The sequence below is a fragment of the Platalea leucorodia genome, assembly GCF_965183815.1.
Source record: "Platalea leucorodia genome assembly, chromosome: W".
Classification (NCBI taxonomy): domain Eukaryota; kingdom Metazoa; phylum Chordata; class Aves; order Pelecaniformes; family Threskiornithidae; genus Platalea; species Platalea leucorodia.
Window position 1 is genome coordinate 36,963,880 of NC_138859.1, and position 26,301 is coordinate 36,990,180.

General features: G+C 46.8%; 1 protein-coding gene across 1 annotated transcript in view; it reads left to right on the plus strand.

The window, feature by feature from the left end:
• The first annotated feature begins 3,159 nt into the window (after positions 1-3,159).
• The window catches only part of LOC309601904 (transportin-1-like), a 74,444-nt gene continuing 51,302 nt past the window's right edge, over positions 3,160-26,301 (plus strand). The window contains exons 1-3 of the mRNA XM_082335163.1: positions 3,160-3,219; positions 3,368-3,481; positions 16,860-16,935. Of these exons, the coding sequence (XP_082191289.1) occupies positions 3,377-3,481; positions 16,860-16,935 (181 nt within the window). The 5' untranslated portion in view covers positions 3,160-3,219; positions 3,368-3,376. The remainder of the gene's footprint in view (positions 3,220-3,367; positions 3,482-16,859; positions 16,936-26,301) is intronic.

A 26,301-nucleotide genomic window follows, 5' to 3' on the forward strand; every position in this document is an offset into this window, starting at 1 on the left:
AGAATAACTTCAAAGTAACGATCAAAAAGAGAAGGTATCCAGCAAGATGAGGTACCTGCTTTGATTTCTATATATGCTAAGTAGTTCCCAGTGGCAAAGGATCCTGTATGGAATCTAAGGAGGAACCTACCCTGGAGGACAATCATCTAAAGCTTTTAGATGTCCCCACTAATTGTAGAGGCTCCCATTCATACTCTGATTTTTAGGCCTTTTTCTCTCTTTTCCACTGCAGAAAGATCTTACCGGGATTTAATTCTGGTCATGTTCATGGAAAGGAAACCTAAGTCACTTTTTCTTTAGTTATGGATCCACGGCCTGCTTCTCTTCCTGCTTTTTCCTGTTCTGTCTCTCAACCTTCCTTTCTGGTCTCTTCCCTTGTTTTCCATATTTAATCTTATTTTTGTCTCATGCACTTGGTTTCCTGATAAAATTAGACAGATGTAATCCTTGTGTCATAATTTCTGAATAGTAACTGTTGAAGCTCTAATCAATTTCAACCAAATTTGACAGTGGGCCAAAAGTCTCAAAGATAATCAAATTTCTACAACCTTCCTGGCAAGGCAGCAGTTAGAGTAATGAGACCAAAATCAGCACTTCCTTGATTTGTTGGACCTCACCTTTCATCTGCTCCATCTGTGCAAGCATCACTATGGAGAACTCTCCTGCCCATATGGTTGTGAGCCATGAACATAGGTTTTAATGGCCTGGGTCTGGCTAACCCAGATCCTTTGCTTGAAACTTTTCTGTACTAGAGGGAAACTAGTGGAGATTCCCACTGCTCACAAAAATCTCATATAAACCTTTGTGCCGGTCCTTTCCTACTAACTAACTGGTGGCAAGCCTTTACTCTCCTACCTTCCTGACTTCATCTTGTAGGTATTTCAGTACGATAAGCTCTCAAGAGGTGTGCTGCATTAGCTGTCTGTCTTCCAAACAGCCCTGTGATAACTATGGCAAATACTTAAACAGAAGAGGTTAAGAAACATGTCCCATTTCTTGGCTGTTTTTTTTTAAAGCTGGTTTTGTTCTCTCATGTGCTGTGCTGCATACTTCTCTGCTATGTAGCTGTTTCCTGCTTCTTATTCTGGTGTGCATGCTTTCCCGATTCATCAAGTACCCTCTTTCACTGTCCTCATTATCCAGATATGTAGATATTATAAATACAGTGCCCATCTTACTAGTTGCCTATGATGGTTCCCTTTGCTGTTTTGCTGGAGACTGTGCTGTGGGTACTAGTTCTGGCTCCTTCAAGAGTGGTGGCTCACAGTAATAGAAGGAAAGTTGGCTCAGGACATTTCTTAGCACCTGAGACTGGACAGCTGACTAACTTAAATACTGATTTAATTGAAAACATTGGGGAGGTGAGATGAAGAGCCACACAGCAAATTCCCTGGGCCGCACCATTAGGAACCACTAATGTTCCCTGTCCTCGATGCCTCTGAACAGTTGTTAAGGCTGTGATGTGCAGCATGTGCGTGGCACTCATATTGAGTACTGTGCTGCAGCAGAGGAAGCAGAAAGTGAAACTAGTTTTCGGTTAAATTGAGATGTAAGCAGGATGATTACAAACACAATGACTAAAAATAAGATTGTAAAAAGCTAAGGAATTACTGTTTTTCATTTTCATATTTTAGACCAGTTTTAAGCAGTTTATGTTCTTATTTTGCCCAGTAGCATATATATAATATATATAAAATAGCTATATATATATAATATGTATGTAATGCATGTGTATTTATATATATAAAAGCATTAATGGCATGAAGTGTAACAAGAACAAATGCTGGATTCTGAACCTGGAACGGAGTAACACCAGGCACAAGTATAGATTGGGAGAGGAGTGGCTGGAGAGCAGCCCTGCAGAAAGGGATCTAGGGGTGCTGGTTGGCAGCAGGCTCAATAGGAGTCAGCAGAGTGCCCTGGCAGCCAAGAGGGCAAACTGCATTCTGGGGTGCATCAAACACAGTATAACCAGCCAGTCAAAAGATGTGATGGTCCTGCTGTATTCAGCGTTGGTGCGGCCTTGCCTAGAGTACTGTGTGCAGTTCTGGGCCCCACCATTTAAGAAGGATGTGAAGGTCCTTGAATGCGTCCAGAGGAGGGCAACAAAGCCAGTGAAAGGGCTGGAAGGCATGTCCTATGAGGAACAGCTAAGGACTCTGGGTTTGTCTAGTTTGGAGAAAAGGAGGCTGAGGGGAGACCTCATTGCTCATATCTACAGCTTCCTGAGGAGGGCAAGTGGAGAGGGAGGTGCTGATCTCTTCTCCCTGGGATCCAGTGACAGGGCACATGGGAATGGTTCAAAGCTGTGTCAGGGGAGGTTCAGACTGGACATTAGGAAGCATTTCTTTACCAAGAGGGTGGTTAAACACTGGAACAGGCTTCCTTAGAGAGGTGGTTGATGCCCCAAGCCTGTCAGTGTTTAAGAGGCATTTGGACAATGCCCTTAATAACATGCTGTAACTTTTGGTCAGCCCTGAATTGGTCAGGCAGTTGGACTAGATGGTCATTGTAGGTCCCTTCCAACTGAACTATTCTATTCTATTCTATATACACAAAAATTCCTAATTTTGACCTGAGATTTCCTCTGATATATTTTGCAGCTAAGATACACCAGGTATTCAAAGTAGTTTCTTTTGAGTTTCTTTCCCTCCTTCTTGTGTAGTTGGTCCTATTCCCTCTTTACACGTGAAATTGAGAACTTATGAAATCTATACAGCATTAAAACAAATCACATAGAAGTAAAGCAGACGGCAAAGCAGGTACCCCGTTCCTAACTCCTGGGTCTGCATTCGCATCCCGGCTTCTGCTCCGTGGGCGGCAGCCTCCTAGCTCGCTGCCAGGCACTGCGGGTGCGCGGCCGCAGCTGTCCCGAGGAGGCCGGACTGGGGCTCCGCTTCGCCCCTCGCTTGTCGGGGCTGCTGGAGCTTTCTCTCTGTTTTCCGGTGTTGGAGGGGAGGGGCTGTGGAGGAGGCGCTCCGTTTTCCGCCGCCCGGGATTGAGGGGCTCGTGTTTTGTCGCCCCCAGGCTCCTGACGGTGTGGGACGCACTGGGGAAAGGCTGACAGCAGCGCCGGCGGGCCCGAGGCGGCTCGGGCGAGCGGAGGCGTGCCCGGCGCTAGGACCCAGGAGGACGCGAGGCGGCTCTTAGGGCCAGATTGCAAATTCGCTGTGACTCAGTCAGCTCGGTGCGGTGTACAGCGGGCGGCGGCAGGAGCAGGTCAGTGTTGTCCGTCTGTGGGGTCAGGCTCGGCGGGGTGCGTGGGTGAGAGCGGGTCGTGCGCAGCTCCCTCGCTCGCTTCTCCCCGCCCCCCGCCTGGGGCCTGCTACGTCGCTAACCGAGGCCGCTTGTTTGTTTTTTTTTGCAGCAAGCCAAGATGGAGTATGAGTGGAAGCCTGATGAACAGGGGCTTCAGCAGATCCTGCAGCTGCTCAAGGAGTCCCAGTCCCCGGACACCACCACACAGAGAGCCGTGCAACAAGTATCCTTGGTCGAGGCCTACGCCGCGCGGGCGGGTGGGGCGCGCAGGCAGAGCGGGGCCGCGGCGGCCCGGGCGAGCGTGGGGGAGGCCGGGGACGCCGGCTGGGGGCAGCGCGGCCACAGGCCGGCGCTGCGGCAGGCGGCGGCTGCCGGGCCTGCCCGGGGAGCCGCCACAGCGAGCGCTGTGGGCCGAGCCTCCGCCGGAGCGGGTGGCTGTGGCGCGGCATTTGAACCGCCGAGGCGGCCTGTGGGCCGCGGGGACGCCTTCCCCTGCCGGGAGCCCGGGCACCTGTTGCGAGCCCGGAGCCAAGGTTCGTTTTTTTTCTTTTTAAAGCCCTGGCGTGGCTGCTTCGGTATCTGCTGCTTTCCCAGGTTACCCCACGCTGGGCCGCTGCCAGCGCCCAGCCCTCAGCCGCGGCAGGAGCGCAACCCTCGCCGTGGTGGATCCTGCCGAGAGGGCTGGAGCGGGGGGGCCGCTGCCCGCCGGGCTGAGTTAGCGGTGCGGCGCAGGGTACCCGTCGCCCCTGCGGCAAAGTGGGGGTGAGCAGGAGCTTCCTAAACTAATCCGGCGTTGGGATTCAAGGCGAAAGCTGTAGCTGATGGGAGGAGTGTCCCTGGTGGAGCCGCATGCTCTCCTTGGCCTGTTGGCTCTGACACTGCATTTTCCTGCGTTGTGAGGATGTTTCTGCTTGCCTAGAATCCTGAGCCTGAAATACTGCTCGTTACACTCTTTGCATTTCACGAGAAGGGGGAAATCTACCATATGCGGCTTCTTATGCAGCTTTGCAGTGCATTTTATGTTAGTGTTGTGGATTGATGGTTTGTTGTTTGGGTATCGTGTGGTTGTGTCTGTCCTATGTCCCGTCCCTTCCCCCCCTAAGTCTCTCTTGATCGCAGAAGTGATGAAATAGCAAGGTTTTAAGACTGAGAGAGGAAAATTTTACATTAAGACTAATAGAAGCATAAGTCTTGAAAAATAAAGCTCTCGTCTACTGTCTCCTACTCCTTGAGCTAACTATATAAGTGCTTTAAAATATCTAGAAGTCCTGAAAGGATATCCTCCTATGAAGGATATGAGTTTAGCATCTTGATCCCTTTTTATTTAAGGCATTTGCTTGAAGGTCTTCACAGAAAGAAACAGAATTCATTTATGTAGGTAAGAATATATATATATATGTTATTTTAGGAGTTTAGCTTGAAGGCAAGTTTGCTTGGCTTCTAGGCTTTCCTAACAGATGTGGTCAAACTTTGGAAGGCTTCTGTTCTTATTTGAAAGGTGAAGGTAGTTTTCATCTTGTTCTTGTAGCCATATTTCAGATTCTTAAGATGCTATTGCTTCCTTTGAAAAATACTATACAGAAGTAGCTAAGTGTTCTGATAATGCCCCAAACTTAAACAGGTGCTCTTCTTCACTATTTCAAATACAAAAGTGTTTATAGCAACAGTGTTTATAGTGTAGCTTTCATGTAAAATTACATTTTAAAGCTCTGCTTCAAATAACTTAATGGCATCTGGTTTGTTTTTTGAAAAATAGCAGTGTATGTGCAGGATGGGCAATATAAGTGATGCTGTCTGTCTTGAAGATGAGTAGAAATTTACTGAACAAAACTGCTGTTAACTGATGTTTGAAATTCTTCTAAAATGGCAGTGGTAACTTCCTGCTGTGCTGAAATACCTGTGCTTGCAAGGAGGTCCTGTAAAGGTTAGATAAGCGGCACATTTTTACCATTGTATTATCAGTTTGGGAAAATGTTCTAATACAACTTGACAGGCCATGTCCTATAATTAAAAAAAAAAAAAAGTGTCCTTTGAGACTGTTTCCACAAAAATTTATGATGGCTGTTGTAGCGAGGAATACTACTTAGTAGCATGTCCAAGTAGGATGGTGATTAATGGTTTCAAATTTAAAGTACTTTCAGTCCATAATTTTTTAAATAAGATTATCAGTGGGTTGACTCTCTCATGCTCTTTATGACACAGTTTTGGCATATTTAGGCGTTTAGAACTCAAATATAACAAAGTGAAGAGCACAGGTTAGCCAAAACCCTTTGTTAACAAAGTTCTGAATTAGTAAGGCTTTCAAACATTTTTAAAATGAAGATATAGATGTTTCTTGGAGTAAAAAAGAAAAAATTAAAGTGGGTGAAGAAATTTATAAGAAAATATGGCCTATAAGCTATTCTTTGATTCCTAGACCGATTAGGTGTTTTATAATTAATTTTATATTTAATACTGCTCTTTCAGTTCTTTCTGCTTGCTTCTGCTGCTGCTTAGTTCAGCCATTGGAATTCACAGTTGTTAGTAATGTTCGACTGACTGTTTTGGTCATTATGTTTCTGAAGCTTAGAGAAGAAGAAAAAAATTTTGAAATGTGCTACCCTACTTCTTGGCTGTTCCTGAAAGAGCTCTTTGGCATGGCACCTTTGACAACAATCTTTGAATGTGTGTTAGTTTCTAGGGGCCATGTAGAATGTTCTGTATTACTTTCACTTGCTGTGACCATCTTCATGTTTACATTTCATCTCCTGTGTATTTCACAGAAAAGGAGCTTGTGGCTGTGATAAGTACACTTTACTCTCTTATTAAGTGGAAAGAGGGCAGGTTTCTCTAGCAAAGTTACTAGTTGATGCAAGCAGCCTAAAAAACTTGATTTTTAGATACTTAAGTTTGTGACTGAGACACCAGCTGTTGGTCATTGGAAGGACCATCAATGTCCTAACACAGAGACATTTGGCTAAGTTTTAGTGACTTCGAATACTTAGAGATTTAGCTATACAGCAAGTAAAGTAACTGCCTATGAAGCAAATAATCTTAATTCTGAAAATCTTTTTTTGTTAAATATCCTGATTATTTCTGTTGTGGTTTAACCCCAGCCAGCAACTAAGCACCACACAGCTGCTCACTCCCTTCCCCCCCCCCAGTGGGATGGGGGAGAGAATTGGAAGAGTAAAAGTGAGAAAACTCGTGGGTTGAGATAAGAACAGTTTAATAATTAAAATAAAATAAAATAGTAGTTGTAGTAATAATAATAATATACAAAGCAAGTGATGCATGATGCAGTTGCTCACCACCCACTGACCAATGCCCAGCCCGTCCCCAAGCAGTGGTCCCCCCCTTCCTGGCCAACTCCTCCCAGTTTATATACTGAGCATGATGTCATACGGCCCTTTGGCCAGTCTGGGTCAGCTGTCCTGGCTGTGCCCCCTCCCAGCTTCTTGTGCACCGGGCAGAGCATGGGAAGCTGAAAAGTCCTTGACTGGTGTAAGCACTGCTTAGCAACAACTAAAACATCAGTGTGTGATCAACATTATTCTCATCCTAAATCCAAACCACAGCAGTATACGAGTTACTAAGAAGAAAATTAACTCTGTCCCAGCTGAAACCAGGACAGCATCCACCCCTTATTCTATACCATATATGTCATGCCCAGGTCTTACACTTTCCAGTACATTCCAATTAATCACCACCACTTTTCCTGTCTTTTGATATATACACACAGATATCATTCCCTTAGTCAATGGGCCAGCCCTCTAGAAAGTCCATTGAGTTCGTTTAGTCCATGACTTTGGGCTCTGTCATAACAGTCTTTCAGGGCAGGAGAGATGGTGTGTGGTGTTGGATTGTTGCATGCTGAAGCCAGTTCTGGGTCCATCACCTCTGCACTTTGCTCGGTTTCCTCAAAGTTCATTCTTCATTAATCTGGGTGATTCCTACTGTAATATCATTAATATGGCATATAGCCACCACAGAAGTGATAATATACAGTACTATATAGCAATTTACTTCATAAAATTCAGTTCATTGGCTATTTTCACCCAAAATCAAATCTGCTTGAGGTACACATCGGACTTCCCCATCCTTCCACATCACCCACCAAGTGCATCCAGGTCCTTGAGCAAAAGTAATCCCATGGATGGGTTTGCCTTTGCCCAAGGCAGAAGTAACCCAGGCTGTCTTCCCCATCATATTTTTTTATGTGTGCTACAGGGACTTTATCCCCTTCTACAGTGCGTAAAAGTCTTGATTGGGCAGGGCCAGCTCGATTGGCAGATCCCCTACTGTTGACTAACCAGGGGGCCTTTGCTAAATGTGTATCCCAATGTTTGAATGTTCCACCGCCCATTGCTCTCAGTATAGTCTTTAACAGTCCGTTGTATCATTCAATTTTCCCGGAGGCTGGTGCATTATAGGGGATGTGATATACCCACTGAATGCCATGCTCTTCGGCCCAGGTGCCTATGAGGCTGTTTTGGAAATGAGTCCCGTTGTCTGACTCAATTCTTTCTGGGGTGCCATGTCGCCATAGGACTTGCTTTTCAAGGCCCAGGAGAGTGTTCCGGGCGGCGGCATGGGGCAAAGGATATGTTTCCAGCCATCCCATGGTTGCTTCCACCATTGTAAGCACATGGCGCTTGCCTTGGCGGGTTTGTGGGAGTGTGATCTAATCAATCTGCCAGGCCTCCCCATATTGATATTTCAGCCATCATCCTCCATACCAGAGAGGCTTTAGCCGCTTGGCTCGCTTGATTGCAGCGCATGTCTCGCATTCATGGATAACCTGTGCAATAGCGTCCATGATCAAGTCCACCCCTCGATCATGAGCCCATCTCTATGTTGCATCGCTTCCTTGGTGGCCTGAGGTGTCATGGGCCCACTGAGCTAGAAATAATTCACCCTTATGTTGCCAGTCCAGATCCACCTGAGCCACTTCAATCTTAGCAGCCTGATCTACCTGCTGATTGTTTTGATGTTCTTCAGTGGCCTGACTCTTGGGTACATGAGCATCTATGTGACATACTTCTACATCCAGGTTCTCTATCTGGGCAGCGATATCTTGCCACAGTGCGGCAGCCCAGATGGGTTTGCCTCTGCGCTGCCAGTTGCTCCGCTTCCATTGCTGTAGCCACCCCCACAGGGCATTTGCCACCATCCATGAGTCAGTACAGAGACAGAGCACTGGCCACTTTTCTCGTTCAGCAATATCTAAAGCCAGCTGGATGGCTTTCACCTCTGCAAACTGACTCGATTCACCTTCTCCTTCAGCAGTTTCTGCAACTTGTCGTACAGGACTCCATACAGCAGCCTTCCACCTCCGATGCTTCCCCACAAGACGACAGGACCCATCAGTGAACAGGGCATGTTGCTTCTCATTTTCATAGAATCACAGAATCGTCAAGGTTGGAAAAGACTCTTAAGATCATCGAGTCCAACCGTTAACCTATCACTGCCAAGTCCATCTATACCATGTTCTCGGACACCACATCTATCCGTTCTTTAAATACCTCCAGGGATGGAGACTCAACCACTTCCCTGGGCAGACTGTTCCAATGCTTGACTACTCTTTTGGTGAAGAAGTTTTTCCTAATATCCAGTCTAAACCTGCCCTGGCGCAGCTTGAGGCCGTTTCCTCTTGTCCTAATGCTTGTTACTAGGGAGAAGAGACCGACCCCCACCTCACTACAACCTCCTTTCAGGTAGTTGTAGAGAGCAATAAGGTCTCCCCTCAGCCTCCTCTTCTCCAGGCTAAACAACCTCAACTCCCTCAGCCGCTCCTCATAAGACTTGTGCTCTAGACCCTTCACCAGCTCCGTTGCCCTTCTTTGGACACTCTCCAGCACCTCGATGGCCTTCTTGTAGTGAGGGGCCCAAAAATGAACACAGTACTCAAGGTGCGGCCTCACCACTGCCGAGTACAGGGGCACTATCACCTCCCTGCTGGTCACACTATTCCTGATACAAGCCAGGATGCCATTGGCCTTCTTGGCCACCTGAGCACACTGCTGGCTCATGTTCAGGTGGCTGTCAACCAACACCCCCAGGTCCTTTTCTGCCAGGCAGCTCTCCAGCCACTCCTCCCCCAGCCTGTAGCGTTGCATGGGGTTGTTGTGACCCAAGTGCAGGACCCGGCACTTAGCCTTGTTGAATCTCATGCAGTTGGCCCCGGCCCAATGATCCAGCCTGTCCAGGTCCCTCTGTAGGGCCTTCCTACCCTCCAGCAGATCGACACTTCCACCCAACTTGGTGTCATCTGCAAACTTACTGAGGGTGCACTCAATCTCCTCGTCCAGATCATCAATGAAGATGTTGAACAGGACCGGCCCCAACACTGAGCCCTGGGGAACACCACTCGTGACTGGCCGCCAACTGGATTTGACTCCATTTACCACCACTCTCTGGGCAGTTTATTATACAGTGGGGCTTCTTCAGCATGCATCACCTCCTCCTCTGGCGATATTCTGAAATCTTTGCCTTCTGGCCAGTCCATGATCACTTCCAAGATTCCTGGGTGACTGGGGTTTCCTATTTGAGCCTGTTGTGTGATGAGTGCGACCCACTTACTCCACGTAGCATCAGTTGCATGATGTGTACAGGGGATCCTCCCTTTGAACATCCAGCCCAGCACCATCAGTCGGGGTGCCAGGAGGAGCTGTGCTTCAGTACCAACCACTTCTGAAGCAGCTCGAACCCCTTCATATGCTGCCAATATCTCTTTTTCAGTTGGAGTATAGCGGGCCTCGGATCCTCTGTATCCCTGACTCCAAAACCCCAGGGATCGACTTCAAGTCTTCCCTGGTGCTTTCTGCCAGAGGCTCCAGGTAGGGCCATTCTCCGAGGCTGCGGTGTAGAGCACATTTTTTACATCTTGTCCTGCCTGGACTGGCCCAAGGGCTACTGCATGAACTGTCTCCTGTTTAATTTGTTCAAAGGCTTGTCGTTGCTCAGGGCCCCATTTGAAATCGTTCTTCTTCCGGGTCACTTGATAGAGAGGGCTTACGATGAGACTGTAATTTGGAATATGCATTCTCCAAAAACCCACAATGCCCAAGAAAGCTTGTGCTTCCTTTTTGCTGGTTGGTGGAGACATGGCTGTGATTTTGTTGATCACATCCATTGGGATCTGACGACGTCCATCTTGCCATTTTATTCCTAAAAACTGGATCTCCTGTGCAGGTCCCTTGACCTTACTTTGTTTTATGGCAAAGCTGGCCTCCAGAAGGATTTGGACTATTTGTTTCCCTTTCTCAAAAACAACTTCTGCTGCTGTGTTGCCCCACATGATGATGTCATCAATGTATTGCAGGTGTTCCGGAGCCCCACCCTGTTCCAGTGCAGTCTGGATCAGTCCATGGCAAATGGTGGGGCTGTGTTTCCACCCCTGGGGCAGTCGATTCCAGGTGTACTGGACCCCCCTCCAAGTGAAAGCAAACTGTGGCCTGCACTCTGCTGCTAAAGGGACTGAGAAAAATGCATTAGTGATGTCAGTTGTGACATACCACTTGGCTGCCTTTGACTCCAGTTCATATTGGAGTTCTAGCATGTCTTGCACGGCAGCGCTCAGCAGTGGCGTGACTTCATTCAGGCCCCGACAGTCTGCTGTTAGTCTCCGCTCTCCATTAGACTTTCGCACTGGCCATATGGGACTGTTAAAAGGTGAGCGAATTTTGCTGATCACTCCTTAGCTCTCCAGTCAACGAATTGGTTTTTGGATGGGAATCAGGGCATCTCGGTTGGTGCGATATTCATTCTGGTGCACCGTTGTGGTGGCGATTGTCACCTGTTGTTCTTTGACCCTCAGCAACCCCACAATAGACAGGTCCTCCAAGAGACCGGGCAAGGTGGACAGCTGTTGAATTTCCTCCGTCTCCAAGGCAGCTATACCAAAAGCCCCCCAGTACCCTTTTGGGTCCTTGAAATACCCTCTCCTGAGGTAGTCTATGCCAAGGATGCATGGGGCCTCTGGGCCAGTCACAATGGGGTGCTTCTGCCACTCCTTCCCGGTTAGGCTCACTTTGGCCTCCAATACAGTCAGCTCTTGGGATCCCCCTGTCACTCCAGAAATCCAGATGGGTTCTGCCCCTTCATAGCTTGATGGCATGAGGGTACACTGTGCACCGGTGTCCACTAGAGCCTTATACTCCTGTGGGTCGGATGTGCCAGGCCATCGAATCCGCACAGTCCAGTACACCCGGCTGTCCCTTTCCTCCACCTGGCTGGAGGCAGGGCCCCTCTAGTCCTGGTCATAGCATTCGTTACTTACTTCTTGTAAATGCGAATCAAAAGTCCCTTTATTAAGACCAGAAGCAAAATCAGCCCTTCTACTCTGTCTGGGGAAGATGCCCACTGGAAACCGGAGCAGCAATTGTTCTGGAGGAACCCCCTTCTGTGACTGTTTTTCCTTGTAACTCACGTACCTGTGCCTCTAGGGTCAAGGCAGGTTTTCCATCCTACTTCATAGAATCGTAGAATGCTTTGGGATGGAAGGGACCTTTAAAGGTCATCTAGTCCATCCCCCCTGCAATTGGCAGGGACATCTACAACTAGATCAGGTTGCTCAGAGCCCCATGCAGCCTGGCCTTGAATGTTTCCAAGGATGGGGCATCTACCACCTCTCTGGGCAACCCATTCCAGTGTTTCATTACCCTCACTGTAAAAAATTTCTTCCTTATATCTGGTCTGAATCTACCCTCTTTTAGTTTAAAACCATTACCCCTTGTCCTATCGCTATTGGCCCTGCTAAAAAGTCTGTCCCCATCTTCCTTATAAGCCCCCTTTAAGTATTGAAAGGCTGCAATAAGGTCTCCCCGCAGCCTTCTCTTCTCCAGGCTGAACAACCCCAGCTCTTTCAGCCTTTCCTCATAGGAGAGGTGTTCCAGCCCTCTGATCATTTTTGTGGCCCTCCTCTGGACCCTCTCCAACAAGTCCTGTGCTGAGGACCCCAGAGCTGGATGCAGTACTCTGGGTGGGGTCCCACCAGAGCAGAGTAGAGGGGCAGAATCACCTCCCTCGACCTGCTGGCCACGCTTCTTTTGAGGCAGCCCAGGATACGGTTGGCTTTCTGGGCTGCGAGAGCACATTGCTGGCTCATGTCCAGCTTTTCGTTTATCAGTACCCCCAAGTCCTTCTCCTCAGGGCTGCTCACAATCCCTTCAACCCCCAGCCTGTATTGATACTGGGGGTTGCCCCGACCCAGGTGCAGGACCTTGCACTTGTCCTTGTTGAACCTCATGAGGTTCACACAGGCCCATTTCTCCAGCTTTTCCAGGTCCCTCTGGATGGCATCCCGTCCCTCAGGCGTGTCGACTGCACCGCTCAGCTTGGTGTCATCTGCAAACTTGCTGAGGGTGCACTCAATCCTGCTGTCTATGTCATTGATGAAGATATTGAACAGCACTGACCCCTCCTACCTCGCCTTTCCCTTTTGAACAGCCTGTAGCCTTCGATAGCTGAACTCCATTCATGGGATTCGTCCCACCAAGTTTCAGTGATGGCAACTAGGTCATAACTGTCTAGCATAACTTCCTCATGTCCTCTCCGTGGTCACGCAGGTAAAACCACAGGGTGGCCTGTAGTGCGTATACACTATATCTTCTCTCTTGAGCAGAAGAATGCTTACTCCTAATGGCTGAGATACTGGTCCATACAGGTGGGGAGTAGGACCTATCCTCTTTGAGTTGCTGTAAGTTCTGGGACAGTTTTTCAGACAGTTTTTCCACAGCTGAGATGCAGGCCCATAGGATGGAAGAGAGACTTTCTTTGTATTGTCGGAGTTGGCCAGCCAATTCATCCACCATCTGTTCCTCTCCATCGTTCTGTGTCATTAGTGCCAATGAGTTTGTGTACGATGATGCTGCGCTCCGTACAGACCTCCGCCACATGGGTTGCATGCACTTAACTTCATCTGCATCTTTGGATAACTGCTTGTTGTCCGGGTCACCATAAATCACCTCCAGCATGGCTAATTCCCTCAGGTACTGGATACCTCTCTCCATGGTGGTCCACTTGCCTGGGTGACATATAACATCTTCCTTGAAGGGATACCTTTCCTTCACGCCTGACAGGAGTCGCCTCCAGAGGCTGAGGGCTTTTGCCCCTTTTCCAATTGCTTTGTCAATGCCTGCTTCCCTAGAAAGGGATCCCAGCTGCTCGGCTTCCCTACCCTCTAATTCCAGGCTACTGGCCCCATTTTCCCAGCATCGGAGCAGCCAGGTGATGATGTGCTCGCCTGGACGACGACTGAAATCTTTTTGCATATCTTGCAGCTCACTCAGGGACAGATATGGGGTTGTTACCATCTCATTTATGGGTTCTGCCTCTTCCTCCTCCTGTTCTCGTGATGGCCCTGGCTAATCATCGGCCCTTACTAAACGAGCTGATTTCCTTGTGTGTTTTTACTTTTGTATAGGGGTGACTGATTCTGGCACAGGCTGGTTCAGCTGCAGTACCTGTTGTGGGGATTGGAGTAGCTGCAGCGCCTGTCATTTTGTTGTCAGATCCAGAGACCTTCTCTTCCCCTTGAGGGTTCTGAATAGTGTTTAATACGGCTCGGTAGGCATGGGCCAGGCCCCAGCACATTGCAGTGATTTGTGTCTCTCTGGAGTTGCCAGGGTGACAACATACTTTTTCCAAATACTTTACTAGTTTTTCATGATTCTGCACTTATTCAGGGGTGAAATTCCAAAACACTGGAGGGGCCCACCTTCCTAGGTACTTGCCCATGCTCTCCCACACACCCTGCCACTCATAACTATCCAGCCTTGGGGCAGATCTCTGGATGATATTCTTAAAATGCTTATTAACTCTAGAAAAAACCAAAACAATATTCCCAAGAACTACCAATAGATGTATCTTAACTACCCAAGGATGTTCAAGATACTGAAAAGTTGTTGTAATGAAGGAGGAAACATTATAGAAGAAAGCAGTGAAGGTGCCATTCTGTATTTCCTCCATAAAAAACCTCTCAGAGGAAGAGGTATAATTGCTAATTGTCTCCATGAGGTGATACCTGAAGTACAGTAATGGCTTCAGTACAAAACCCAAATATAAGATAAAGCTCAGGGTCATTGTTTTGAAAACAAATCTCCCAGGCAAAACATCACTAATCACTGCAGAGCACAGCAAACTGCAAAACCCAACACCAATCTTTAAGATGTACTGCAAAAACAAGAGCATGGTGCAGATCTGGTAGACTAATATCGAGAACAGAGGAATCAATATTGTGACCAGCAACTGTTAACAGATACAAATTCCTCAATACTCTCTGGTTAATCTGTTATTATCTCAAACCCTTTGGGCCCCACGTTGGACGTCAAAAAGGACTGTTGTGGTTTAACCCCAGCCAGCAACTAAGCACCACACAGCTGCTCGCTCACTCCCCCCCCCCCCCCCCGGTGGGATGGGGGAGAGAATTGGAAGAGTAAAAGTGAGAAAACTCGTGGGTTGAGATAAGAACAGTTTAATAATTAAAATAAAATAAAATAGTAGTTGTAGTAATAATAATAATATACAAAGCAAGTGATGCATGATGCAGTTGCTCACCACCCACTGACCAATGCCCAGCCCGTCCCCAAGCAGTGGTCCCCCCCTTCCTGGCCAACTCCTCCCAGTTTATATACTGAGCATGATGTCATACGGCCCTTTGGCCAGTCTGGGTCAGCTGTCCTGGCTGTGCCCCCTCCCAGCTTCTTGTGCACTGGGCAGAGCATGGGAAGCTGAAAAGTCCTTGACTAGTGTAAGCTCTACTCAGCAACAACCAAAACATCAGTGTGTTATCAACATTCTTCTCATCCTAAATCCAAAACACAGCACTATACCAGCTACTAAGAAGAAAATTAACTCTGTCCCATTTGAAACCAGGACACTTTGCCATACCAATGATATCTAGTAGGTTTAGTAACTTAAAGATGACACTGCATGCTTATTGTCACGTCCCACCTGGGGGAAGGGGGAGGTGACTAAGATTTGCAAATCCTCTCAGTGTGGATTAAGGTGGACTAACACTCAAGGTCTGTATGCAAATACCAGCTTTAATAGAAAGCTTCTATAGAGACAAATATTGAGTACAAATATTCGATACCTGCCAACCCTCTCACGATTATATCTACCCCAACTATGCGGCTTTATGGAAAATCAAGGTAGACCGTGCAGTACTTGACTACAATTTAACAACTTTAACAACTTAATAACCTTAGAAGAAGTGAGAGAGAGAGAGAGAAAGAGAGAGGAAAGAAAAAGAGAATCACCAGTTCTGGATCCAGCGTTGGACCTGCCAACAGGGATATCCGGTGGGGAAAAAAAGAGAGAGAGAGGAAGTAAGAGTCCCTATTTATAGATTTCAGTCTCTGGAATTCTGGAATTTTCTTTCTTCCTAGTTCCAGGAGTGGTAGAGATACCAGTTGAATTAAGAGGGGTGACCAGTCAAACCAAGAGAAGTGATACCAGGACCCTCCCCCAGGGAGTACGTGTTGGGGGGATAAGGTGCCTTATCGTGGTTTCATAGACCGCGGGGGATGGGGCTGAGGCAAGGCCTTCCTGTCTTCACTGGACCCCTTACCTCACCCTCACTCCAGGTACTGTCCGGTCCTGGGTCCTAGCGACTGTTGCTCTGCATTGTGGTTTTAGCACCAAGGCTGTTTGAGACATCTCGTCGTTTGGCACTAGCAGTTCTTTACACTTATGACTTAAAATATTGTTGAGCATAATACTAATTAATACCAGGGTGTGAGAACAGGATACAAGGAGAATGCCAGATCACTGTTCTAGCCAAGCAGTGGCAGAAGTAATGACAAATTTGAGAAAATCAGCTACATGCTTCTAGCTGTTCAGAAACATAGTCATTCTTCCTGCAGTTTCCCCAGGGACATAGTGAAGAGGCTGGTATTGCTAGTAAGATACTTATTCAGAGAAGCGTGACTTCAGAAAATCGGTTTGTGTACAGAAGGGGTTTTATTGTTTGTGGGGTTTTTTTGTTTGGTGGTTTGTGGTTTTTTTTTGTTGTTTTTTTTTTTAAGAGACCATGGATAAGCATGAACTTCTTGGTACAAATATCTGGGCATTTACAATTAAACATTCTCACTGCTGAAAGCTCAGGCTGTGGCTAGTTAGCATCATAAAAAAGCATATGACTAATATTAAGGTGAGTAGCTTATCAAAATCATAATAGCTGTTGTATTTTAATGCTGAAATGCTTTTATTTATTGTGGAGAAAAAAAATTGCATATTATGGGATTGTGTCTCAGTGGATTCCTTAGGTTTGGCTGGCTTTGAAGTGTAAATATTGAAATCTAAAACTGTACAGAGGAAGGTGGGGGGGTTGTTTTTTTTGGGGGGAGGGGGGTGCTTTAAAATATTTTTAAGGATTTATTAATTTCTGTGTCTCTCCCTGGATTCTTTTTTCAGATTTCAACATAACTAAAAGCTACTGCTTCAGTATGAAAATTACAGAAACTGTTTTCAGATTGTTCATACTCTGTATGTTGTGAGCTTATAGTCACAGCTGTTTGAAATGATGCAGTAGTACATAACTCAATAATCATAGTCTCCAGAGAGCTATAAATGCTGTGTGTGAAGATTCAAATTTCCTTAACAGTTTTTCTCTTCAGAAACTAGAACAACTCAATCAGTATCCAGATTTCAACAACTACCTGATTTTTGTTCTTACAAAGTTGAAGTCTGAAGGTAAGTTCTTGAGATATTGACTGGTTTATTCTATTTTTTTTTTTTTTTAATTTATTTTATTTAGCTTGAAAGAAATAGGAAGCTGATTTCTATAGTTAGTTTGCTGGTTGGTTGATCTCCATAGCCATGTAGAACTCTATCCTCTCAGGAGTCTTTGTGGAAAAAGATCTGATAACATATTGGTGCTTGTAGTTTCAGTCTTGGAATAGATTCCATTCTAAATGTCCTATGAAATCTTCCCAGAAATGTAGGAGCATCATACTTTTATCAGACTATAGTGAAATTGTGGAATAACTTTGCACTTCATGGTGATGAATGATGACTGTACACATTATAAAACGTGCTGCTAAATCCAGTTGTGATTGTGATCTCCCTAGTAATAAACCCATTAAATATTTTGAAGATAACATATTAGAGTTGTCCAAAGATTATGCCTGTCAGAATCTTCATTCTTTGATCAGGGTGTGTGAAAGACACTCTTTCCAGTGTACTACAGCTACTGATTTGTGAGGTCTTTGCCAGTGAGAGAGACTTATTTCAAGATCTGTTTTGGCACATCTTCTGTCTTCTTTACATTTGTTTGTACTTAATGTGTTTGATTTTTGGAGGGTTGGGTTTTTTTCTGTAGTGTCCTGCTACCAGTGCTTTTTCTGCCTTCTAATGCTTCACCTCTGAGTTTTTGAATGCTTGCTTTTTTCACTTTGAATTAGATTTTACTTACATGTGGCCCTGTAACATTCAAAGCATCAGCAAGAACATTTATATTACATTTGAACTCGTGTTTTGGTTGTGCTGTCAACTTACTTCAGGAGGAAGGAAAGAGAGAGGAGGAGGAAAGTATATTTTCATATTTGAAGGCTGGAGTATATCCAAATGTTTTTGTGTGTTCTATGTAGGAAATCTCCTGATAATCTTTAAGGCCTTGGGGGAGTACCTCAAGTTTGAGAGCGAGCGCACTTTCAAGACCTGAATCGGCCAGGATATTAAAATTTTGAGCAAGGTACTAGTGTAGATATAAAGTATTCAATACTTACTTGTTAATGAGTATGCTATCATACTTTAATTGTTCATGTGCTTTATACCATTAACAGAAAAATGAAAAATGGAGTAAGTCTAGTAGTGGGATTTGGAGTTTGTACAAAGGATATGCCGAGAGGGTTGCTTCATATCTCTCCCCCCCCCCCAAATATATTTTCTAACACTGCCTTACTTGCCAATTTCCCTTTCTTCATTCTGTTCACCACTTGAGCTTGAAGTTCTAGATACTGATGTGTGTTTAGTGATGTGTCAGAATCTCTTTCCAACAGATCTCCTTAGATTATCTGATAGTCTTTTTTTCCCCTTCTTAATGTTTACACGCATCAGTCTGGAATGGAATGGAATGGAATGAAGGGTAGGAGATGCTAACCATTGCAAAATGGTTGTTTTAAAGTATTAAATTTTGGGGGGGGGATTAGGATCTGGCAAGTTGAGCAAGCAAGCTGGGCAGAAGTAGCAAGTTAACCTCTGAGAAGAGGTGTTTGGGATCAGACTGCACTGATATCTCTCATAGGTACATTAAGTCAGTCTTCTGTGAGACTGCTGAGAAGCAGCTGTTGCTTCAGAGAAGCTCTTGTCCTGCATAAGTGACATTTTTAGTCATAATCTTTTGTCCTAGGCAGCTGTTTTTAACTTTGTATTTCTAGTTCAGGAAACTTGCAGACTCTTGAAGGTGCTATAATTGAGTCCAGTGTTGGTGCTTTTCATAGTACTTGTCAAGTTCCAAATATCCTGTTACCTTGCTTGGGTAGGACTAATGAGGGATGACAGAAGACTGTTGGTTGGATTTGCTTTGAATCCAACCAGCAGCCCTCTGTTGTCCCTCATTAGTCCTGCTTAAGCAAGGTGAAGAGACCTTTAGAACTGCTATTCAGTAGTTAAAATATTCTTGCATCCTCTTTTGGACCAGTAGGGGAAAATGTGATGGACTCATCAGGTAGATAACTGTCTTCAGTACGACTGGGAAAGTATTCTTTCCTCTTCCCTCCTGAAGAGGGTTCTGTTGGCAGCCTGTCCTACAGCCTTGCCAAGGTTGTTGGCTAGGGGAAAGAGCTAGTGTGCTTTACACCGCAGTCCAAAGTAGAGATATTCGTACTGTTGGAAGTTCATACTTTTGTTATGGCCATACTATCCCAGAAGAAGGAGTCATGGAAATAAGCTTCCAACATCACTGACAGCTTATTCAGTGGAACTTAAGGTGGTTTGATAGCTAGTGCATGAGAAAGAGCTTGATAAGATAGCAGGTGTGACTAACCTTTGATTCAGTTTTTGCCACTGTTGAAACAGCTGAGAAACCTGTGCTTAAAGAACCATTTAGGTGACAGCTCCTGAATGTGGGAATTGTGTATTAAAATGTGTGTTAAAGACTTATTTTACTGCAATGGAGCTTCTACCAAATTGCCTGCAGAGGCATAAGACTCAGGCCAAAGACAAATAACTTTGCAAGGAAACTTTTATTTGCAAACAAATAACTTCACTTGCAAAGCTGGCTGTTTCACTGAGGCCCGCCTCTAAGATATCTTATGGGTAGGTTAGGGATTTGCTTTGTTTTAGCACCAGAGGTATTACTTTTGAGTTGCAAAAAGTATAACTGTCGTGGTTTAACCCCAGCTGGCAACTAAGCACCACACAGCAGCTCGCTCACTCCCCCTCCAGTGGGATGGGGGAGAGAATCGGAAGAGTAAAAGTGAGAAAACTCATGGGTTGAGATAAAGACAGTTTAACAGGGAAAACAAAAGCTGCACGTGCAAGCAAAGCGAAACAAGGAATTCATTCACTACTTCCCATTGGCAGGCAGGTGTTCAGCCATCTCCAGGAAACCAGGGCTCCATCACGCATAACGGTTACTTGGGAAGACAAACGCCATCACTCCAAACATCCCCCCTTCCTTCTTCTTCCCCCAGCTTATATGCTGAGCATGATGTCATATGGTCTGGGATATCCCTTTGGTCAGTTGGGGTCAGCTGTCCCAGCTGTGTCCCCTCCCAACTTCTTGTGCAGCCCTAGCCTGCTTGGTGGTGGGGTGGTGTGAGGAGCAGAAAAGGCCTTGACTCTGTGTAAGCACTGCTCAGCAGTAACTAAAACATCCCTGTGTTATCAACAGTTTTCAGCACAAATCCAAAATATAGCCCCATACTAGCTACTATGAAGAAAATTAACTCTATCCCAGCCCAAAACAGCAAAAACTCTTTTTTTCCTCCAGTGTTAGCTTTGTCAGGCTCCTGTGTCTGAATGCTTATGACTTGCTGGATTTAGGTCTGTTGTGGTACTCCTACACATGTATGTGGTGTTTTTTTCTGTTTGTAAACTTCTGGGGGCCTTGTTAAGCTGTCAGAACTTGTTAAGCTTGGGTCTTCCTGGAAACAGGTGTTGCCGTGCTATGATTTCATCAGTGGAAATATATGCCCTAGCTTGCAGCTATGGCATATGCATGCCCTAGCTTTAAGCACTTCCTTTCTCTTTCTTTAAACTCCTGTGCATTTCTAAAGACAAACCCTGACGTTAGAAATATCACAATATAAAAAATATTGAGGAAAGAGAATGCAGTCCTGGAAGTCAGACAGTAGGCAAGCTGATGGAATAAAATATGATCCCAAGCCATTAAAGATTGAGGTATAGGACTCTAGAAGGTATTGGCCAGGAGGCATGGTGCTCGGAGATCTTCCTTAGTTGGGCGAGATGGAGTCCAGATTAACTGAAAAATATCTGAATGAAAGAACTTTGTTTTTACTAATTTGTTTGTAAATGAAAATTATCATTTCATAGAATCATAGAATATCCTGAGTTAGAAGGGACCCACAAGGATCATCGAGTCCAACTCCTGTCCCTGCATAGGACAACCCCAAAATTCACACCATATGTCTGAGGGCGTTGTCCAAATGCTTCTTAAATGTTGTCAGGCTTGGCCCCGTGACTACCTCCTGGGGGAGCTTGTTCCAATGCTCCACCGCCCTTTGGGTGAAGAACCTTTTCCTAATGTCCAACCTAAACCTTCCCTGGCATACCTTCCTGCCATTCCCTCGGGTCCTATCATTGGTGGTCAGGGAGAAGAGATCAGTACCTGCCCCTGCTTCCCTCATGAGGAAGCTGTAGACTGTGCTGAGGTCTCCCCTCAGTCTCCTCTTCTCCAGGCTGAACAGACCAAGTGACTTCAGCTGCTCCTCATACGGCTTCCCCTCTGAACCCTTCACCACCTTCGTGGCTCTCCTCTGGACACTCTCTAGTAGCTTCATATCCTTTTTGTACTGTGGTGCCCAAAACTGCACACAGTCCTCAAGATGAGGCCGCACCAGTGCAGAGTAGAGCAGGACAATCACCTCCCTCGACCGGCTAGCAATACAGTGCTTGATGCACCCCAGGACATGGTTGGCCCTCCTGGCTGCCAGGGCACACTGTTGGCTCATGTTCAACTTGCCGTCGACCAGAACCCCCAGATCCCTCTACGTGGGGCTGCTCTCCAGCTTCTCGTTCCCCAGTCTGTATGTACATCCAGGGTTGCCACGTCCCAGGTGCAAAATCCGGCACTTGCCCTTGTTAAACTTAGAATCATAGAATCATTAAGGTTGGAAAAGACCCTTAAGATCATCGAGTCCAACCGTTAACCTATGACTGCCAAGTCCACCACTAAACCATGTCCTCAAGCACCACGTCTGCCCGTCTTTTAAATACCTCTAGGGATGGAGACTCAACCACTTCCCTGGGCAGACTGTTCCAATGCCTGACTACCCTTTCGGTAAAGAAGTTTTTCCTAATATCCAGTCTAAACCTGCCCTGGCACAGCTTGAGGCCATTTCCTCTTGTCCTGTCCGTTGTTACTTGGGAGAAGAGACTGACCCCCACCTCACTACAACCTCCTTTCAGGTAGTTGTAGAGAGCAATAAGGTCTCCCCTCAGCCTCCTTTTCTCCAGGCTAAACAACCCCAGCTCCCTCAGCCGCTCCTCATAAGACTTGTGCTCCAGACCCTTCACCAGCTTCATTGCCCTTCTTTGGACACGCTCCAGCACCTCAATGTCCTTCTTGTAGTGAGGAGCCCAAAAATGAACACAGTACTCGAGGTGCAGCCTCACCACTGCCGAGTACAGGGGCACTATCACCTCCCTGGGCCTGCTGGTCACACTATTCCTGATACAAGCCAGGATGCCATTGGCCTTCTTGGCCACCTGGGCACACTGCTGGCTCATGTTCAGGCGTCTGTCAACCAACACCCCCAGGTCCTTTTCTGCCAGGCAGCTCTCCAGCCACTCTTCCCCCAACCTGTAGCATTGCATGGGGTTGTTGTGACTCAAGTGCAGGACCCGGCACTTAGCCTTCTTGAATCTCATGCAGTTGGCCCCGGCCCATCGATCCAGCCTGTCCAGGTCCCTCTGTAGGGCCTTCCTACCCTCCAGCAGATCAACACTCCCACCCAACTTGGTGTCGTCTGCAAACTTACTGAGGGTGCACTCAATCCCCTCGTCCAGATCATCAATGAAGATATCGAACAGGACTGGCCCCAACACTGAGCCCTGGGGAACACCACTCGTGACCGGCCGCCAACTGGATTTGACTCCATTCACCACCACTCTCTGGGCCTGGCCATCCAGCCAGTTTTTAACCCAGCACAGAGTGCCCTTATCCAAGCCATGAGCAGCCAGCTTCTCCAGGAGAATGCTGTGGGAAATGGTGTCAAAGGCTTTACTAAAGTCCAGGTAAACAACATGCACAGCCTTCCCCTCGTCCACTAAGCGGGTCACCTTGTCATAGAAGGAGACCAGGTTAGTGAAGCAGGACGTCCCTTTCATAAACCCATGCTGGCTGGGCCTGATCCCCTGGTTGTCCCGCACGTGCCGTGTAATGGCACTCAAGATGATTTGCTCCATGACCTTCCCCAGCACTGAGGTCAGGCTGACAGTCCTGTAGTTCCCCAGATCCTCCTTCTGGCCCTTCTTGTAGAGGGGCATCACATTTGCTGACTTCCAGTCAGCTGGGACCACCCCGGTTGACCAGGACTGCTGATAGATGATGGGAAGTGGCTTGGCAAGCTTCATACAGTTGGTGATTGCCCAGCTCTCCAATTTGTCCAGATCTCTCTGCAGGGCCTCTCTGCCCTCAAGAGTGTCAACGGCTCCTCCCAGTTTTGTGTCGTCAGCAAACTTTGATAACAAACCTTCGCGTCCTGCATCCAAGTCATTTATGAAGATATGGAAGAGCACTGGCCCCAAGATGGATCCCTGCGGAACCCCGCTAGTGACTGGTCGCCAGCCCGATGTAACCCCATTTACTATAACCCTTTGAGCCCGACCCATCAGCCAATTGCTCATCCATTGCATTATGTGTTTATCCAGCTGTATGCTGGCCATTTTGTCCAGGAGGATACTGTGAGAGACAGTATCAAAGGCTTTACTGAAATCCAAAAAGATTACATTGACTGGCTTCCCTTGGTCAACTAGGTGGGTAATCTTGTCATAGAAAGAAATCAAGTTTGTTAAGCAGGACTTTCCCCTCGTGAATCCGTGCTGGCTGGGACCAATGACTGCGTTGTCTTTCAGGTGTTTTTCAATAACTCCCAGAATAATCTTCTCCATAATTTTGCCAGGCACAGAGGTGAGACTGACAGGCCTGTAGTTACCGGGGTCATCCCTGTTGCCCTTCTTGAAGATTGGGACAATGTTTGCCAGCTTCCAGTCAACTGGGACCTCCCCAGATTCCCAAGAGCATTGAAAAATCATTGAGAGAGGTCTTGCTATGAGATCAGCCAGCTCTCTTTGAGTACCCTCGGATGAATCCCATGGGGCCCCATTGACTTATAGGGATCCAGCTGGAGCAGCAAATATCGCACAAGTTCGGGGTTGGTTGGGAGTTTGTTGTTCTCACAGTCATGGTTCTCTAGCCCAGGGCTCTGGGCGTCCCAGAGCCCATCATCGGTGTTGAAGACCGAGGCGAAGAAATCATGAAATGTCTCTGCTTTGTCTGTATCCCTGTTTGTGAGGTGACCATGCTCGTCAAGTAACAGGCCAATGTTATTTCTGGCCTGCCTTTTGCTATTTACATATTTAAAAAAGCTCTTTTTATTGTCCTTCACAGTACTGGCCAGCTTCAGCTCTAGTTGAGCTTTGGCCACACGTATTTCCTCCCTGCAGTGGCGAACGGCGTCCCTGTAGTCCTCCCATGTCGCCTGACCTTGCTTCCACTGGCCATACATTTTCTTTTTTTGTCTTAGTTCTAGCATAAGATCCCTACTCAGCCAAGCCAGCCTTCTACCTTGCCTGCTTGAGTTCCGACATTTTGGAATTGCCTGCTCCTGTGCTCTTAGGAGGTGGTACTTAAAAAGTGACCAGCACTGATGGACCCCAGCACCTTCAAAAGCTTTTTCCCAGGGGACCTTACGAAGTAGTTCCCTGAGCAGCCTGAAGTCAGCTCTCCTCATATCCAGAGTTGAGGTCCTGCTGGCAGTTTTCCTCCTGTTACCATAGAGTTTAAACTTGACTGCTTCGTGGTCGCTGTGACCAAGGCAGCCACCAATCGCCACTTTACCCGCGAGACCCTCTCTGTTAGTAAGCAGCAAATCGAGGAAGGCACCTTTCATGGTTGGTTCCCTTAGTACCTGTACCAAGAAGTTATCATCCAGATGGTTTAAGAATCTTCTGGACCTGCTTGTACCAGCTGTGTGGCATTCCCAGTTAACATCTGGCAAGTAGATGCTCTATTAGTGTAGCTGTTCATTCTTGGTTTGGCAGGCATAAAACCTGGAAGATAATGTAGTAGCTCTGCCCTGCCTTAGTTTTTTGGGTTTTTTATTTTGGTTTTGGGTTTTGAATTTTGTTTGTTGTTTTTTTTTTCTTTTCTGTCCCCTGAGCTGAGCTCAGAATCCTATAGGCCTCTCTTCTGTTAATGAGTTGTTTTCTAGAGTGTGTGCATGTTGGTGCTGCTGCTTCTCAGATCTCTTTGTTTTATATGTGTGTGCTGGGTTGACCTTGGCTGGCTGCCAGTTGCCCACCAAGCTGCTCTTTCACTTCCCCTCCTCAACTGGACAGGGGAGAGAAAACACGACAAAAGGCTCGTGGGTCGAGATAAGGACAGGGAGAGATCACTCACCAATTACAGTCATGGGCAAAACAGACTCGACTTGGGGAAAAATTAATTTAATTTATTGCCAATTAACACCAGAGCAGGATAATGAGAAATAAGAACAAATCTTAAAACACTTTCCCCCCACTCCTTCCTTCTTCCCAGGCTTGGCTTCACTCCTGACTTCACTACCTCCTCCCCCTGGCAAAGGGGGATGGGGAATGGGGCTCACGGTCAGTTCCTAACGCTTTGTCTCTGCTGCTCCTTCCTCCTCACGTTCTTCCCCTTTTGCAGCATAGGGTCCCACCCATGGGAGACAGTCTTCTATGAACTTCTCCAATGTGGGTCCTTCCCACAGGCTGCAGTTCTTCACAAACTGCTCCAGCATGGGTCCTTTCCATGGGGTTCAGTCCTTCAGGAACAGACTGCTCCAGCATGGGTCCCACACAGGGTCACAGGTCCTGCCAGGAGCCTGCTCCAGCGTGGGCTCTCCACGGGGTCATAGCCTCCTTCAGGGCACATCCACCCACTCCGGTGTGGGGTCCTCCACAGGCTGCAAGTGGATATCTGCTCCACTGTTAACCTCCATGGGCTGCAGGGGGACAGCCTGCCTCACCATGGTCTTCACCACAGGCTGCAGGGGAATCTCTGCTCTGGTGCCTGGATCACCTCCTCCCCCTCCTTCTTTACTGTCCTTGGTGTCTGCAGAGTTGTTGCTCTCACATATTCTCACTCCTCTCTCTTCCGGCTGCTGTTGCCCAGCAGTTTCTACCCCTTCTTAAATATGTTATCACAGAGGCGCTACCACCATCGCTGATTGGCTCATACTTGGCCAGTGGTAGGTCTGTCTTGGAGTCGGCTGGAGCTGTCTCTGTCAGACATGGGGGCAGCTTCTGGCATCTTCTCACAGAAGCCACCCCTGCAGCCCACCTGCTACCAAAGACCTTGCCACGAAAACCGCTACAGTAGGGCAATTCTGTCAATTCCCTGCGTCTTTCTTCTTATTATTTTTAACCTGGAATTACACCTTGCTTTATCTCGTACAGCATCCTGAACCTTGTGAATGAGAGGTGGATCTGGCGTACGCTAAATTATCAAAAGATGATGGCCATTGTCATTCACCAAGAATACTCTCCAGTCTTCAGAAATTCAACTTGTTGGTTAGGGAGTATTGGGTGTGATGACTCTGTCATAATCTTGCCATAATATTTTGTTGATGCAAGGTTGTATCAGCATACGCTGAGATGATGCTGTCTACTTGCATCAGCAGAGACTACTGT